Source organism: Bactrocera oleae, chromosome 2, assembly GCF_042242935.1.
Source record: "Bactrocera oleae isolate idBacOlea1 chromosome 2, idBacOlea1, whole genome shotgun sequence".
NCBI classification, from domain to species: Eukaryota; Metazoa; Arthropoda; class Insecta; order Diptera; family Tephritidae; genus Bactrocera; species Bactrocera oleae.
In genome coordinates, this window is record NC_091536.1 from 20684011 (window position 1) to 20699557 (window position 15547).

The 15547-nt window shown below is 35.5% G+C and overlaps 5 protein-coding genes across 8 annotated transcripts; 3 read left to right on the forward strand and 2 right to left on the reverse strand.

The window, feature by feature from the left end:
• The first annotated feature begins 159 nt into the window (after positions 1-159).
• GCC185 (GRIP and coiled-coil domain containing 185 kDa) lies at positions 160-5306 on the forward strand. Its single transcript, XM_036377511.2, has 6 exons — positions 160-367; positions 442-535; positions 644-939; positions 995-4258; positions 4334-4451; positions 4522-5306. The coding sequence occupies exons 1-6, from the start codon at positions 332-334 to the stop codon at positions 4593-4595; spliced, it is 3882 nt and encodes a 1293-aa protein (XP_036233404.2). The 5' UTR covers positions 160-331; the 3' UTR covers positions 4596-5306.
• A 75-nt stretch (positions 5307-5381) lies between these two features.
• On the reverse strand, positions 5382-7547 carry DCAF12 (DDB1 and CUL4 associated factor 12-like protein). Its single transcript, XM_014234536.3, has 6 exons — positions 7035-7547; positions 6820-6972; positions 6364-6765; positions 6083-6298; positions 5823-6011; positions 5382-5743 (listed from the first exon to the last, which is right to left on the reverse strand). Exons 1-6 carry the CDS (start codon positions 7329-7331, stop codon positions 5591-5593), a joined length of 1410 nt encoding a protein of 469 aa, XP_014090011.1. The 5' UTR covers positions 7332-7547; the 3' UTR covers positions 5382-5590.
• Positions 7548-7862: 315 nt separating this feature from the next.
• MED31 (mediator complex subunit 31) lies at positions 7863-9792 on the forward strand. Of its 4 annotated transcripts, none has more exons than XM_070111122.1 (4): positions 7863-8001; positions 8465-8783; positions 9006-9095; positions 9155-9792. In XM_070111122.1, the coding sequence occupies exons 2-4, from the start codon at positions 8756-8758 to the stop codon at positions 9688-9690; spliced, it is 654 nt and encodes a 217-aa protein (XP_069967223.1). In that variant the 5' UTR covers positions 7863-8001; positions 8465-8755; the 3' UTR covers positions 9691-9792. The 4 variants fall into 4 exon arrangements, with proteins under 4 accessions (XP_069967223.1, XP_069967225.1, XP_069967226.1 ...); XM_070111124.1 differs by having other exon boundaries at positions 7868-8001; positions 8404-8783; XM_070111125.1 differs by having other exon boundaries at positions 7868-8001; positions 8433-8783.
• On the forward strand, positions 7868-11265 carry slx1 (Nuclease slx1). The gene is made up of 4 exons (XM_070111111.1): positions 7868-8001; positions 9927-10160; positions 10245-10439; positions 10513-11265. The coding sequence occupies exons 2-4, from the start codon at positions 9936-9938 to the stop codon at positions 11062-11064; spliced, it is 972 nt and encodes a 323-aa protein (XP_069967212.1). The 5' UTR covers positions 7868-8001; positions 9927-9935; the 3' UTR covers positions 11065-11265.
• Positions 11266-14132: 2867 nt separating this feature from the next.
• LOC106617432 (uncharacterized) lies at positions 14133-15333 on the reverse strand. The gene is made up of 2 exons (XM_014234623.3): positions 15155-15333; positions 14133-15062 (listed from the first exon to the last, which is right to left on the reverse strand). Exon 2 carries the CDS (start codon positions 15028-15030, stop codon positions 14467-14469), a length of 564 nt encoding a protein of 187 aa, XP_014090098.3. The 5' UTR covers positions 15031-15062; positions 15155-15333; the 3' UTR covers positions 14133-14466.
• Positions 15334-15547: the final 214 nt, after the last annotated feature.

The window sequence follows — 15547 nt, forward strand, 5'->3', positions numbered from 1 at the left end:
CATCTTACTGTACAATTAATTACCTTTCTATAAAATCGCTGAAATACTCTATGTAATAAAAATTAAAGTTTCATGTATGTGTTTTAAAAATTAACCGAATTAAATTACATGTTAATAGCTCCAGAAACTTAATATATATTAATCATAGACTTGGCAACTCTTTGCTGGTAACATATTACAAAAGGGAGAATTGAGTTTTCAGTTTTACTTTTAGAATTTACCAAATCTATCGTTTGCCAATGAAGTTTACAATTGAACAACTATAAAAATATTTGGCCGAAAGATAAAAAAAGTCGCAAAATAGCCTTTGGTATCGGTACATATCCTGGCGATGGAAGAAAAGGTTGAGATCTCCCCTGGGCAGTCGGTATGTCAACAGCAAATTGTAGTTGTATTTCTTAATAAATTATTGTTTACTTTTCCTTTTCCTACGCAAAATAGAAAAATCCCATTGATGCCCTGAGTAAAGAAGAATTGATTCATAAATATAAGGGACTGTTAGGAATCGCAAAAAAGGCAAAACAAGCCAAAGATGGTTTGTACACTCCGAGCAAATATTGTCATAAGCTGATTATTATAGTTTTTTATATGATGTGGCTCTCGTCGCACAAATAAAAACTACGTCATCATTTTTAATTCACAGAGTTTGCGGAAGAAAATCGTAAATTGAAAGAGGCGCTGATGGAAAGTGAAACTCAGAAAGAAGCAGACAAGAAGGCGATTCTGATCATGAAAGAGACTCTCGAGCAATTTACGGAACAAAAACTCAAGCTAACAAGCGAGCTCTGTGATCTTCAAAAGAAAAGTACAGCAGACGAAGAGGTCGTAAACAAATTACGCATCGAAAACGAGTCACTGCAGCGACAGTTAAATAGACTTAATGATGACAATGAAACGCTTTTGAAAGATATTGACCGCATGGAAGATCAACTAAAGCAAGTAGGTTGGAGTAAATTACTCAAATCTTATACCAAATTTAATGCATTTGTAACAGGTTAATATTTTGGGGCTGGAACAAAAAAAACATTTGGGATTGCTTGAACTTGAGGTAAATAAGTTGAAGGAAGCAGAAAGTATTAACACCGCTCTGCAGAGTACAGTATCCGTTACCCAAGAAGAAAATAAAGCACTCAAAGAGCACGAAAATAGTGTTACACTGGCGTTAGAAGAACTCTCTCGAAAATATAGGCGAGCCAAAGAAATCAACGCGGAACAGCGACTTAAGTTTAATGCTTTGAAGGATCGTTTTGTAGAAATTCATCGTAAGTTGAAAAATCTAAAGGAATGTAAACGCGTACTGCTGGAAACACAACACGAATACGCAGAGGCTGTATCAAAATGGCAAATCGAGATAGTGGAGGCTTCTAAACTTATATTCGCTCAAATTAATGTACTGCAAAAAGAGAATGAAGATCTTCGACAACAATTAAAATCAAATAATGGATTGAATTATGAGTCTACATATAAGCTATCAACGGTGGATAATTTTAAAGTCGAATCATTCCAAACAAAGTTGCATGAATTAGAAAAGCTATGCGAACGTGTGCGTCAGGATTCACTGGCAAAAGACAAGCTTTTGTCAAAGGCACATTTGAAAGAGAAGGAATTACAAAATATTATTGTTTCACTAAATGACAAAATCAAAGAACAAGATAATGACAAACAAAAAGAGGAGCATGAAACAGAAGTAAAATGCTTGAACCCAGAGATGTCTGACTTAAAAACCCAGTTGAACGAAAGTGAACCTCGTTTGCAGGCTGGCGAAGTTAATACCTTGTGTTCAAACCATAATGAATTGTTAGTGCGCTTGGATCCCTTAGAGACAGAGCGAAATTCTTTAATTGCGGAATGCAAAAGAATAGAGGAACTGCAATTGGACAAGCAGCGTTTGCAAATCGAAGTTGATAATTTTAATAAAAAACTATGTGAAACTAATCAAGTACATAAGGACTTACAGCAAAGTCGGGGTGAAGTGAAGCAGCTTGAAGAAGAAAAATTTACGCTACTAGAACAATTACAACAACAAGAATGTGAAAAGCATAAGTCAGAAGAGTCAACAAAATTCACCGAAGAAAATTATATGGAACTACAAAAACGATATTCACAAATGGAGCGTGAACACGCTGATTTACTCTGCGAAATGCGCGAATTAAATGAAGCATTGAAAGCACGAGGTGATGTCATTTCACGTCAACAAGAAAAGCAGCAGGAGCTTACCAATGAACTGAAAAAAACCAACACAAAGTTGAAGCAAATTGATGAGAAACTTTTGCAAAAGGATATAGCTATAGCAGAAAAGGAGGAGCAAGTACGTGAAATAACACGAGAAATCGATTTGACTCGCCAACAGACACATGAACTCGAAATTGCTAGTAGTCGGAGCGAGGAGCAGCTGCGAGCCCTCAATGAGGAGTTGCAATCACTACGCAACAACGCTGAAGCGCAAAGTGAAGTACTCTCGACATCTACAATTTCACGAGCTGAAGAGCTATCGCGAATGCGCGAAATCGACGATACTTTCGAGGAGAAGTACAATAAAATGCGTGGCCTTGCAGTTAAACTGAAGAAAAGATTGCAAGAACAAACTGGACAATTGGCAGAAATGGAGCAACAGCAGTCCGGCTATGTTGCGAAGAAAGCGGAGTTAGAGGAGTTGTACAAGCAACTAAAAGTCATGCAACGAGAGCATGAAGACCAACAACAAACTATAGAGTCACTAAAAACGGAGAATCAAAAGTTAAAGTCATCGCGTAAACAAGCAAATGTGCTTAATTTAGAAATTGAAGCAGCGGAGAAATCGCTTATGGAAGCAACGACAAAGCTTGCAGCTAAAACTGGTGAACTAGAAACACTCAATGCGCTCCTATCCAACAAAGAACATACCATCACTCAATTGCGCAAAGAAATAGAAATAGTTGAGTCGGCAAAAATTGCGGAAGCCTCACATGCGAAAGAACTAAAGGAACAAGTTGACCTATTACAGGAGCAACTAAAGGATGCGGTACATGCCAAGCAGGTAACGAGTGAGGCCAGAAAGCTGCTGGAGCTATCACAAGAAAGTCTTAAACAAGAACTCGAACAGATCAAGCTAGAAATATCACAATGCTCTGCTGAGAGCTCCGCTGCCTTGCTATCGACACAAAATGAAAAAGAGAAGTTGGAGCAGCGTTTACACCAATCCGAAACGAAATTGAGAGAAACGCAAACTAAATTACAAAATGTCGAATGCTGCTTAAATAGTTTGCGTACCGAACATGCTGAATACAAACAAAAGGCACAAGCCGTCTTGCGAAAACAACAGAATACCGACACCACACGTGAGCGTGAACTAGCCGAGGAACTGACGCATGCGCGATCCATCGAAGAGCAACAGCGACAAACGATCACGACGCAAACCAAAAAACTAGTCGAACTTGAGCAACAAATAGCAGACTTGTATTTAGACAACGAGAATCTGCAGAGCCGTACCCGAGCGCTAAGTGCTTTAGAGGACGAGTTGCGCCAACAAAATGAACACTTATTGCAAGAACAACGTTTGCAATTGCAAAAACATCAGGACACTCTGCGCACACACCGACTGCAATTGGAAACAGCACATGAGTGTCACGCACAGCAAATGCAAGAAATTCAAACAAAGTATCAACAGCAAATCGATGAGCTTCGTGCAGTGCAGAGTCAAGCGGTGCGTGTACCGCCAACTATAGGGGCAACTGCAGTACCAAACATAAATGCGTCCCTAATTCATGCACCCACATACACTGAATCGAGTTCAAATCAGTTGCTAATGCTTGCTGAACGTGAGGATGCAGAGGGCTCAGAAGAAGCCAATATAGCAACCACCAGCAGTAAAGCTCAAGCATTACGAAAGATTTCCAGTAGTTCACGTCGCTCCCAACACGACTTTATGCCGCTAGATGAATTGCTTAACACACCAATGCATGCCTTTCAAACAGACGTCGTTACCACTATTGACAGCAATAGCGTTGGTTGGAACGAAAGCGCCAAAAACGAATTAAATAACGGCAATAACAATGCTGAGAGCTTACATGTGGAACTACATGTAACTCGAGAGTTGCTGACAATGCAAGAGAGTCGTGTGCGTCATCTTACAGCGCTTTTGGCTGAAAATGAACAGGATTTGGCAAAATTGACACAGATGAATGATATGCTAAAGGAAGAGCTGCGACGACAAGAACGAGCCGTTGAACGTGAGCAGCATATGCACAATGCGGAGTATTTGAAGAACGTCGTGCTGAAGGTATGTGAGAATTTATAGGTTTGCTTACAGCAGTGAGCTAGCTAAGTTCACATGATGTTACAATCTCTCTTGTAGTTCCTTACACTAACAAATGGTGACGAGCGTGTACGTCTAGTTCCGGTCCTTCATACCATATTAAAACTGAGTCGTGAAGAAAAAGATGTCTTAAACTGCGCGGCCAAAGGACAAAAATGTGAGTAAATTATCTGCATATGCAAACATTTCAAATTACTTACATAAATATGTTTATGCATCATTTTCAGTGCCCACTGAAACACAAGGACGTGGTTGGGGAAGCTTTTTACCACTTTTCGGAGGCGGTGGAAATAATAATTGAAATCGAAAAAGAATTGTATAGTATATTTTAAAGTATTTGAGGATGATTTGTATTATACAACGAAAATATCGAAACGACAGTAAATACCCACACAAAACATTGTCGACGAAAACACGCAATTCATAATTAGTAGACCATTCATGTTTTTGTAATTATTCAAGCCAATTTTATTTGCTTTCAAAGTATTTTTGTTTTCATTTATTTTACTTTGTGTCTGTGTCTATAAATGCAATTTTTTTATATTTTAAGTATGTATGTATATGTGTATATGCGAAATTATTATGCAATGCTAAAGAAAATTATTTATCCTAGGCAATTATCGTTAAATGTATACTTAGGCATACTTTAGGCAACAAAAATTTTATATTTGACATGCATGCATATATAAAAGCGGAGAACCTTACAAATTATATAACGTATTATTTTTCAAAAATATTACTAAAAATCAAAAGAGCCAGCCAAACATTATTCCAATATATTGAAAATTAAATAAATGTACCAAATGTAAATAAACTGTTAAATCATTAAATGTTATTAAAACTTTCGTATAAAGTAGTGAATATGTGTAAATAGTAATGGACATAATATAAACATGTTATTGCGTCAATAAAAACGCTTAAAATTTATATTGTGAATGAGCTCCATTTATTCGCGCATTTCAGATTTACAATGATAATATGAAAAAATAAAAATAAATATCGTTAATATAAATTGAATATGGTTTTATTTATTATTTTTCATAAGCAAGTGTTTACTAATCCGAGCTTGTTTAAGAAAACTTAATGCTAAAGGATAGGATTTCGGTTTATTGATTACTGAAAATAAAACACTCGATTGCAATAAAAAAAAAACAATATTGGCCTACTAGTTGCAAAACGCATCTTAAAAATATTTTCTAAAATAAATGTGGAAATACTTCCAAAAATCACACACAGATACGAGTATCTGAACATTTCAGCTAAGCTACAGCTAACTATATTATTTGCTTTACGGAATTACTGCCAAACACCTGCATAATTGCCGACAAGTGTAGCAGGCAGTGGACCACCAGCAGCAAATAGGCGCATACCTGTGCTATCGTAGCAATGTGTATAAATAGCTGGCACATATTTCACTTGTTGGAAGCCATCCATTTCATCTTCAGGATACTAAACAATATAAATTTTACATATATGTATATATAAATGAAGTACATGACTTGACTTGATTATCAAAAAATGTACTCACCACAATACCTTTACTACATTTGAGCGCCACTGTTCGTGAAGCATTGACGCTGCTTTCCAAATATTTACCAGCACGTATATCATAGAATAACAGCATACCTAAACCGGTACCAACTGTGAGGAGATTGCCTTCGAATGTGGTAGCACGTATGCCACAACCATTGTAACGTGAGGTGATCTTCTTGATTGTCTAATACAGAGAATAAAAGTATTTATTTAAAGACAGAAAAATACATATAAAACTGTGTTGCTAAAATTCACCTGCAGTGTTCGTGCGTCGAGCAGTATGGTGTATGAGCGGCAGCCGACAGCATAAAGCCCATCACTATGATAAGCTATGCTCACATTATCTTGACAATTCGGCAGTTTACGTGATAACTTTTGTTTGAATGTTTCAGCATTGAAAATGTGTATATAACCGTTGAGAGAAAGAGCTGCAATTTCTTTGAATTCTTTGTTGAAACACAGTGAACGAATCTGGAAAATACTACAATTTATTTATGTGTTCGGATGGACGTATTTTTAATTGCATTTGCTTATACCCGTTGTGCTGTGCGTACGTCTTTTACACATAATGGATTAATAGTGGCGAAGGTGGGGCATGCTTCCTTACCGCCATCTGGAAAATCCATGAGATCTTCGTTTATACGCCATAACGACAGACGTGAATCTTTCGAGCCAGACACTAAAAACTGATCATCTAACCAACACATGCCCATAATTAAATCCCGATGTCCATTTTCACCCACACAAACTGGATCTAGTGTCGGCAAGCGATAAACTGCGATATCCGCCGAGTTGCGTGCGCCTGTGGCCAGGAATGAGCGACTTGGATTGATTTCGATTGCATGTAAACCACCTTGGACCTCGGGGTGATTAGCCCGATTATTCGACAACGTTGGAATCGCGTCCACACGGCGCATATTTACATCATAGACAAGTAACTACAAATTCATACAAATTAAACTCAAATATGACATTTCTTTGTAGTTACTCACCTTATTGCACTTGGTACCAAAAACCACCTGACGATTGCTTAACCATTTGGAGCAAAATACCTTATTGATATAACCTAAATGTATCTGCGTTTCTCGCAGCATATCATGCGTCAGCACATAGCGGCTAGTATTCTCAAAGTTGAAACTGCGTTGCTAAATATATAAAATATTATTAATGCCTTTCTCAGATAAACTCCATGCTGTTCAGTTCAAACCTCTTTTAAGCCTGTCTCCCTGCTACGTAAATAATCGCAAAGATTGAATGAGGTATTCAACACCTCTTCTTGTTGCTGTGGTGTCTCTTCATCACTACCAGAATCGTCGTAAGTAACGAAATCGTCAGGTTTGTCGGGTTTTCGGCGTCGTTCTTGGCGTAAGGCTCGCGCCTTAGCCCGTCGCTCCTCTAGACGTGCTGGTACATGACAAGAAGGATGGGTACCTACTACACTATGTCGCACAGTCTTAACCATGGAACTAAATACCATAGTGTTTTTGTTACGTATCTCAAACATTTTTGCTGTCGTTACTATACCACACTGTGCGACTTTTGAACCCTCCTGGTAATAGCAGACAGGGATAGGGCCTTAGCGCTATCTATATATGCTTTTTTTAACACTCAAACAATGGAAACACATTAAATTTTTCAAATTAAAAAAATTATATATTGTTTACCACGGTCGCCGTAAAAATCCCTATATGATACTTTTTCTCTGCGACAATGAAAACGAATGTCATTATGTAGTAAAAAAGATAAAGGGTGTAGCAAAAAAGATAACTGAAAAAGTTCAGCATAATGCAACGTTTTCATAAACATTTAAACTACGGGATATGATTTTTATTCTTGCTCTACAAACTAATTTTTATAAATTACTTTATATCACATTATTAATAATTTTACAAAATGTTGAATTTGACTCCGTTTTTTTTTGATTTTTAAATACTTTCCTTCAATTTATTTCGTAACTCTGTAAATGCTCAGTTTATGTTTATGACATGGAGATTTAAAATGCAGTCTGGTAACTTTCAGAATTACCATTGACAGAATTATATTTTTTTCATGTTGATATTAGTTTTCTGCACTTTTACAAATTTTTTACATTCCGTCGAAAAATATTAAATTGTAGTTGAGGAGGGAAGGAATTTTAAAACAATTTTGCTGCATTTGGGCAATGAACGCATACGGTTTGTAAACTTAAAAATTCAAAGTGTAATTTTGTGGATAATTTGACAAATTAGTAGTTGTTTCATAAAAAAGGCGAGTGTTACATTGTATCCCGCCGCCAAAAATTATGTGCTTTTCATTTACATTTCCTGTATTTTCTTATATCTTTTACTGTAAGAGTTAATGTTTGAATTGATTTTATTGATATTACCCAATTTTCATAACTCTTCAGAGTGAATGTAAATATAATAATATTACATTGGTTTGCGCGTTGTAAGTAATGACCCGTTGCTTGGGTTAAGCCTGGCTAAAGCAATATCGGTCTAAAACTATTGAATTTAAATTTTTTATTGTATATATCTGCATATGTTTAATTTGTGTTCCACATAATACACTTGTATATGCGTTAATTGTGCGTGCAGTTAGTCGTATAGGAGATATACACTTTTAGAAAAAGACAGCTCAAAACCTTAATATAAATAGATTTGTGTTCGAGAACATTACACCCGACCAACCAACATAACTATCGCATTTTCATCGCCACGTTCACACACCTACGCCCAACAGTACCACAACAATTATCACTTGTCACCATTCTCCAACACCACCACCACCCAAATATAACAACTGCTACTACAACTTCCACCAACGCCACAACCAAATACAACTTTCCGGTCAAGGTTACTGTATGTTTGCGTCTTAATTAAGGCGCTACTACAGTTGACATTTAGAAACAACACCATTAAGAAACAGAACAGAGCCCTTCCATGCACCATGGCCAAGATGTATGGAAAGGGTAAGAGTAAGTAAATTGCTAATTTTTAATTACATATAAGAATTAATAATCTTAACAATAACGTATTTTGAGACTCGCATTGATTTGAAAATTAGTAAAACTAAAAATGTTGACATAATAACTTTTGGATTAACTTTTTAACCCTCATATCTAATATATGCATTTGTTTTATTTGAAACTTTCCGTAAATGATTGTAAAAATTATTATTTTTTCATTATCCCTTTTAGCGGCTATTGAATCAGACGATCAACAAAAATTACGATGGCAAGTTGAACTTGAATTCGTACAGTGCCTGGCTAATCCCAATTATTTAAACTGTAAGTAAATTCATTTCCTTCTTATGAATATATTGAAAAATCGAAAATTTCTTATGTAGTTTTAGCTCAACGCGGTTACTTTAAGGATCAAGCATTTATCAATTATCTTAAATACCTGCAGTATTGGAAAGAACCCGAGTATGCCAAATATCTAATGTACCCGATGTGTTTGTATTTCCTTGATCTATTGCAATACGAACACTTTCGGCGTGAGATTGTCAATTCGCAATGTTGCAAATTCATCGATGATCAAGCTATATTGCAGTGGCAACATTATACTCGTAAGCGTATTAAAATGTTTAATAGTGTCAATGGTATGGGCCAAATGAATGCTGCTGATCTGGCAGCAATGGATGCACAGCAGCAGCAGCAACAAAATGCGCAGCAAAATCAACAGAATCAACAACAGCAACAAGCGGGACAACAGCAACCGGGAGCTGCTCACGCGCATGTAGGCTTGCAAAATGGCTTGGTGAATAATGTGCAACAACAACAGCAACAGCCACCCCAGCAAGCACAACAACAGCAAAGTGTTGGCAATGCAGTAATGGGCATGCCAAATGGGAACAATACCGCCGCTAATAGTAATAACTGAAAGCGCTTCTAGATTTGTATAGTTTTCCTCCCATTAGTTAGTAATTTATTTAGTCATTGTAAACTGTAATTAATATAGAAATCATTACTATCAAAAACATTTGCGTGCGCTTGTTTTATTGTATCTCATACTTCTTTATACCTAATAACTTGGGAACGAAAAAAAGAACAAAATAAATTTATATTCGATAATTTTTGCTATTGGTTCAGATCCGACATTTTTATTTTTAATTTTAGTTATTCAGCATGAGTAACTCGTTTTTCTATGGGGTGTATTTGCTCTGCAGTCAAAGTGTTGAAAAACGCTACAATGGACGCTGCTATATTGGTTTCACCGTAAACCCCAAACGCCGTATAAATCAGCATAATCGGGGTAAAGATTTTGGTGGCGCCAAACGTACCAGTAACAAAGGACCCTGGCAAATGGTTATGATAGTACATGGGTTTCCAAATAATATTTCAGCATTGCAGGTGAATATTAATGCAAAGATTGTATATGTTAGTCATATAATTATAATTTAAAAAAATATATATCGATTCTATATTCATTGACAGTTTGAGTGGGCGTGGCAACAACCGGCCCTTTCTACACGACTTAAACAATATTCGGAGTTGCGACGTAAATATCCAAAAGAAAGCCATTTCCAATACAATTTTCGAATATTAAGCCGTATGTTAAATGTGGGCCCATGGAATAGATTACCACTCACTATACGTTGGTTAGAAAGCGAATACGAATGTGATTTTATAGTATGTACCAATAAAATATTTCAATTATCAAGCACAGTTAGTATACAAAACATATTTCTTTCTTCTTTACTAGCTTAAACCACCGCTTCATATGGAAATTGTAAGCGGCCACGTTCAGTTACCAAATTCTCAAGTCTCTCGACATAAAAATGGCGAGAAACCACCAAAGGCTATTTGGGCAACCGAGTGCCACTTATGTATGCAACGCATTGATGACCCTGAGCGTTCGCGTATTGGATGCACTAACTCACTATGTAAACTCACTTGTCACATTATTTGCTTAGCCAATTATATATTATCTTCCGATGAAAACAATCGTGGGCATTACATACCAATTGCTGGTGAATGTCCGTTGTGCGAAGAGAAATTTACTTGGGTCGCTTTACTACAGCGTAAGCGTAAGATTCAACAAAGTGGTGTGGAACATATTGAAGAGGAAGATGAGGACGATGAATATGAAGATGATAGTGATATTAATGTAACTAAATCTGATAGTGAGAATGAAAGTGCTGAACCTAACAATGAATTCGATAAATCTGATTTTATGCAAGTTGCCGTTCTTGAGGGAGCAAATATACAAAATGTAAGCGGCGATCAAGATGAAATTTATGAATTGAGTGACTGATAGCTATGAAGAGAAAATTGAATAGATTTTTAATTAAATGGAAAATAAAACAATGCTAATTGGATTCCAGAAACTGTAAATTGTTACGACATTTGAAGAATATTCTGTTAAATTTTCATGGAGAAATATTAAAAAATACCGCAATGGAAGCAATTTTTCTGGAGCGTCTCGGAAAAAGTTGAATTGCGGTACCCCACATAACTTGAAGCTTAATCATTTAAAATAAAAATTAAATCGTTATATAATCGCTTTGTCCAAGTAAGGAGGGATTTTCTAAACTTCTATTTTCTACTTTTTGGGAACACTTTGAAGAAAAAAATGCTTTTTTTTGTGTTATTGTAAAATTAAAAATATTAACAAGTTTGAGAAAACACTCCAGCGCTAGGAGGTAAAATTATGTATAACAAGTAAGTTGAAAAAACCATTTTTTTTATTTAGCCAAGTCAACAACCTTTGCTTACATTTAGGGTCAGTGACCCTTTTCTTTGCATTTTAAGGGGTCAATGACCCTTTTGTTTAAATTATGAGGTCAATGACCTTATTGTTTACATTTTTCCAAGGTCAATGACCCCTTTGTTTACATTTTATGGGATCAATGAACCTTTTGTTTATATTTAGCCAAGTCAACAACCTTTTTTCGATTTAGCGAAGTTCACAACCATTTTTTTTATTTAGCCAAGTCAACAACCTTTGTTTATATTTAGGGTCAGTGACCCTGTTGTTTACATTTTAAGGGACCAATGACCCTTTTGTTTACATTATGAGGTCAATGACCTTATTGTTTACATTTTTCCAAGGTCAATGACCCCTTTGTTTACATTTTATGGGATCAATGAACCTTTTGTTTACATTTAGCCAAGTCAACAACCTTTGGCTACATTTAGCCAAGTCCACAACCTATTTTCGATTTAGCGAAGTTTACAACCATTTTTTTTATTTAGCCAAGTCAACAACCTTTGTTTACATTTAGGGTCAGTGACCCTGTTGTTTACATTTTAAGGGATCAATGACCCTTTTGTTTACATTTTTCCAAGGTCAATGACTCCTTTGTTTACATTTATGAGGTCAATGAATCTTTTGTTTACATTTAGCCAAGTCAACAACCTATTTCCGATTTAGCGAAGTCCACAACCTTTTTTTATTTAGCCAAGTCAACAACCTTTGTTTACATTTAGGGTCAGTGGCCCTTTTGTTTACATTTAGGGTCAATGACCCTTTTGTTTACATTATGAGGTCAATGACCATATTGTTTACATTTTTCCAAGGTCAATGACCCCTTTGTTTACATTTTATGGGGTCAATGAACCTTTTGTTTACATTTAGCCAAGTCCACAACCTATTTTAGATTTAGCGAAGTCCACAACCATTTTTTTTAATTTAGCCAAGTCAACAACCTTTGTTTGCATTTAGGGTCAGTGGCCCTTTTGTTTACATTTTATGGGATCAATGACCCTTTTGTTTACATTATGAGGTCAATGACCTTATTGTTTACATTTTTCCAAGGTCAATGACCCCTTTGTTTACATTTTTCCAAGGTCAATGACCCCTTTGTTTACATTTTAGGGGGCAATGAACCTTTTGTTTACATTTAGCCAAGTCCACAACCTATTTTCGATTTAGCAAAGTCCACAACCATTTTTTTTATTTAGCCAAGTCAACAACCTTTGTTTACATTTAGGGTCAGTGGCCCTTTTGTTTACATTTTATGGGGTCAATGACCCTTTTGTTTACATTATGAGGTCAATGACCTTATTGTTTACATTTTTCCAAGGTCAATAACCCCTTTGTTTACATTTTATGTGGTCAATGAACCTTTTGTTTAATTTTAGCCAAGTCCACAACCTATTTTGGATTTAGCGAAGTCCACAACCATTTTTTTTATTTAGCCAAGTCAACAACCTTTGTTTACATTTAGGGTCGGTGGCCCTTTTGTTTACATTTTATGGGGTCAATGACCCTTTTGTTTACATTATGAGGTCAATGACCTTATTGTTTACATTTTTCCAAGGTCAATGACCCCTTTGTTTACATTTTAGGGGGCAATGAATCTTTTGTTTACATTTAGCCAAGTCCACAACCTATTTTCGATTTAGCGAAGTCCACAACCATTTTTTTATTTAGCCAAGTCAACAACCTTTGTTTACATTTAGGGTCAGTGGCCCTTTTGTTTACATTTTATGGGGTCAATGACCCTTTTGTTTACATTATGAGGTCAATGACCTTATTGTTTACATTTTTCCAAGGTCAATGACCCCTTTGTTTACATTTTAGGGGGCAATGAACCTTTTGTTTACATTTAGCCAAGTCCACAACCATTTTTTTAATTTAGCCAAGTCAACAACCTTTGTTTACATTTAGGGTCGGTGGCCCTTTTGCTTACATTTTATGGGGCCAATGACCCTTTTGTTTACATTATGAGGTCAATGACCTTATTGTTTACATTTTTCTAAGGTCAATGACTCCTTTTTTTACATTTATGAGGTCAATGAACTTTTTGTTGACATTTAGCCAAGTCCACAACATTTATCTACATTTAGCCAAGTCCACAACCTATTTTCGATTTAGCGAAGTCCACAACCATTTTTTTATTTAGCCAAGTCAACAACCTTTGTTTACATTTAGGGTCAGTGGCCCTTTTGTTTACATTTTATGGGGTCAATGACCCTTTTGTTTACATTATGAGGTCAATGACCTTATTGTTTACATTTTTCCAAGGTCAATGACTCCTTTGTTTACATTTTGAGGTCAATGAACTCTTTGTTTACATTTAGCCAAGTCCACAACCTATTTTCGATTTAGCGAAGTCCACAACCATCTTTTTTATTTAGCCAAGTCAACAACCTTTGTTTACATTTAGGATCAGTGACCCTTTTGTTTACATTTAAAGGGGTGAATGACCGCTTTGTTTACATTATGAGGTCAATAACCTTATTGTTTACATTTTGCCAAGGTCAATGACCCCTTTGTTTACATATTATGAGGTCATGGATATTGAGATATTAAGACAAAAAACAAAACTGGAAAAAAATTAGAAAAACTATTTCCTCTTTAAATAAATATTTTACCTATTGCGGGTTCTTAAATTTGTTTATTTATTGTTTCATCAAAAATTATTATTATTGCTTTTATAGTAAAATTTTGATTCAAATGGGAGTTTTTCAGCCAAATTCACAATTCTTCTCTAAATCAGTTCCAAGTTTTACATTGTTTATACTTTTTAATACTTTAAATGGTATGTTTTCAAGAAATTGCTTAATATTGGATCTATAATTTAGAAGACTTAAAAACTCATAACTAATAATATTATGAATTATACAGAAAATAATGCTCGTAAATTTGTGATGCAATAATATTATATATCGAAATTCTTAAGGTCGCGATGTAATATTCTTATTATTGACATTAATATGTTGAATGTCCAGCCATATTGGCGGCTTCCTGTTCAAATTTAGTATTTACCGCGCTTAAGGCGGCCTTGTATTTTCGTGCAAAGCCCTTATCTTCTAATCCCCAAACACGACCATTTGTCGCCAACATAACACCCATTGCCTCCCATTCGTCCATGTATCTTATATGTGTTGGAGAAATCTTGTCTTGCTTGCTGTAAGCTATAGTAGACACTTGATTGTTTGTGTTTTCACGACTGACAGTCCCGTTAATAGGCTCATTATTTGTATATTCAGTTGATTGCTGAAATTCTACGCTATTTTGTTGTTGCGACGACTGAGATTCCGATATAGTTGGCGTTTCATGTTGACTTGAATGTTTTGACTCCGACTGATCTGGTTTGCACAAGCATATATGCTCATGCGCACCATTCAGTGGCCTGCACTTATCACAGTCAATAGCTTCGTCTCTCTGTAATATGCACGCAGGTAATGGTATTGGACATTCATGTGTTCTGCGTTCTATGCCACAACTGGGTATTCGCTCTTTAAAGGTATGTTTGCACCGTTTAGAACACATTTTCGATGGAAAAGCAATTTTGCGTTATACACCTTTTATAGTCACAACCGCAATAATGCAGAGAATAGAAATATATTAATTATTTAAAAATTACTGAAGAGTTGAATATAATCCGTTAGCTTACATTTGGTTTACAGAAAGAGCATTGCACCAGCGTTAGTGTGGATTAGTCGTCAATAGCAAAAGTGTGCGAGAAATTTCGTTGCTGAATGTTAATATGTTTTGTTCCAGATTTTAAATATATATATTTTTTTTCATTCTCTTTTTACAAATGTTGTCAAAAGTGAGAATTACAAATTTAAAAATCTCAACACTTTTGAGATTTGAAAGCGATATATACATAAAAGTAAAAATAAGAACACAAAATATACATACTGTTATATAGGTACATAATGTTTGCCCTATAACCAGATATCAAAATCAGTATTTATTTTTCACTGAAGAAAAGTCCACATCTCCATACCATATATGTATGTATGTATTTTGAAGAATTAAATAAATTAACTCAAAAATAATT

Coding starts and splice junctions, on each gene's coding strand:
- GCC185 (XM_036377511.2), top strand. CDS start 332: ATGGAAGAAAAGGTTGAGATCTCCCCTGGGCAGTCG. Junction 940..994: donor TGGAAGATCAACTAAAGCAA/GTAGGTTGGAGT, acceptor CATTTGTAACAG/GTTAATATTTTGGGGCTGGA. Junction 4,259..4,333: donor TGAAGAACGTCGTGCTGAAG/GTATGTGAGAAT, acceptor TCTCTCTTGTAG/TTCCTTACACTAACAAATGG.
- DCAF12 (XM_014234536.3), bottom strand. CDS start 7,331: ATGTTTGAGATACGTAACAAAAACACTATGGTATTTAGTTCCATGGTT. Junction 6,299..6,363: donor ACGTACGCACAGCACAACGG/GTATAAGCAAAT, acceptor AGTATTTTCCAG/ATTCGTTCACTGTGTTTCAA. Junction 5,744..5,822: donor AATGTAGTAAAGGTATTGTG/GTGAGTACATTT, acceptor TATATTGTTTAG/TATCCTGAAGATGAAATGGA.
- MED31 (XM_070111122.1), top strand. CDS start 8,756: ATGGCCAAGATGTATGGAAAGGGTAAGA. Junction 8,784..9,005: donor GATGTATGGAAAGGGTAAGA/GTAAGTAAATTG, acceptor TATCCCTTTTAG/CGGCTATTGAATCAGACGAT. Junction 9,096..9,154: donor TAATCCCAATTATTTAAACT/GTAAGTAAATTC, acceptor TTTCTTATGTAG/TTTTAGCTCAACGCGGTTAC.
- slx1 (XM_070111111.1), top strand. CDS start 9,936: ATGAGTAACTCGTTTTTCTATGGGGTGTATTTGCTCTGCAGTCAAAGT. Junction 10,161..10,244: donor ATAATATTTCAGCATTGCAG/GTGAATATTAAT, acceptor ATTCATTGACAG/TTTGAGTGGGCGTGGCAACA. Junction 10,440..10,512: donor AATACGAATGTGATTTTATA/GTATGTACCAAT, acceptor CTTCTTTACTAG/CTTAAACCACCGCTTCATAT.
- LOC106617432 (XM_014234623.3), bottom strand. CDS start 15,030: ATGTGTTCTAAACGGTGCAAACATACCTTTAAAGAGCGAATACCCAGT.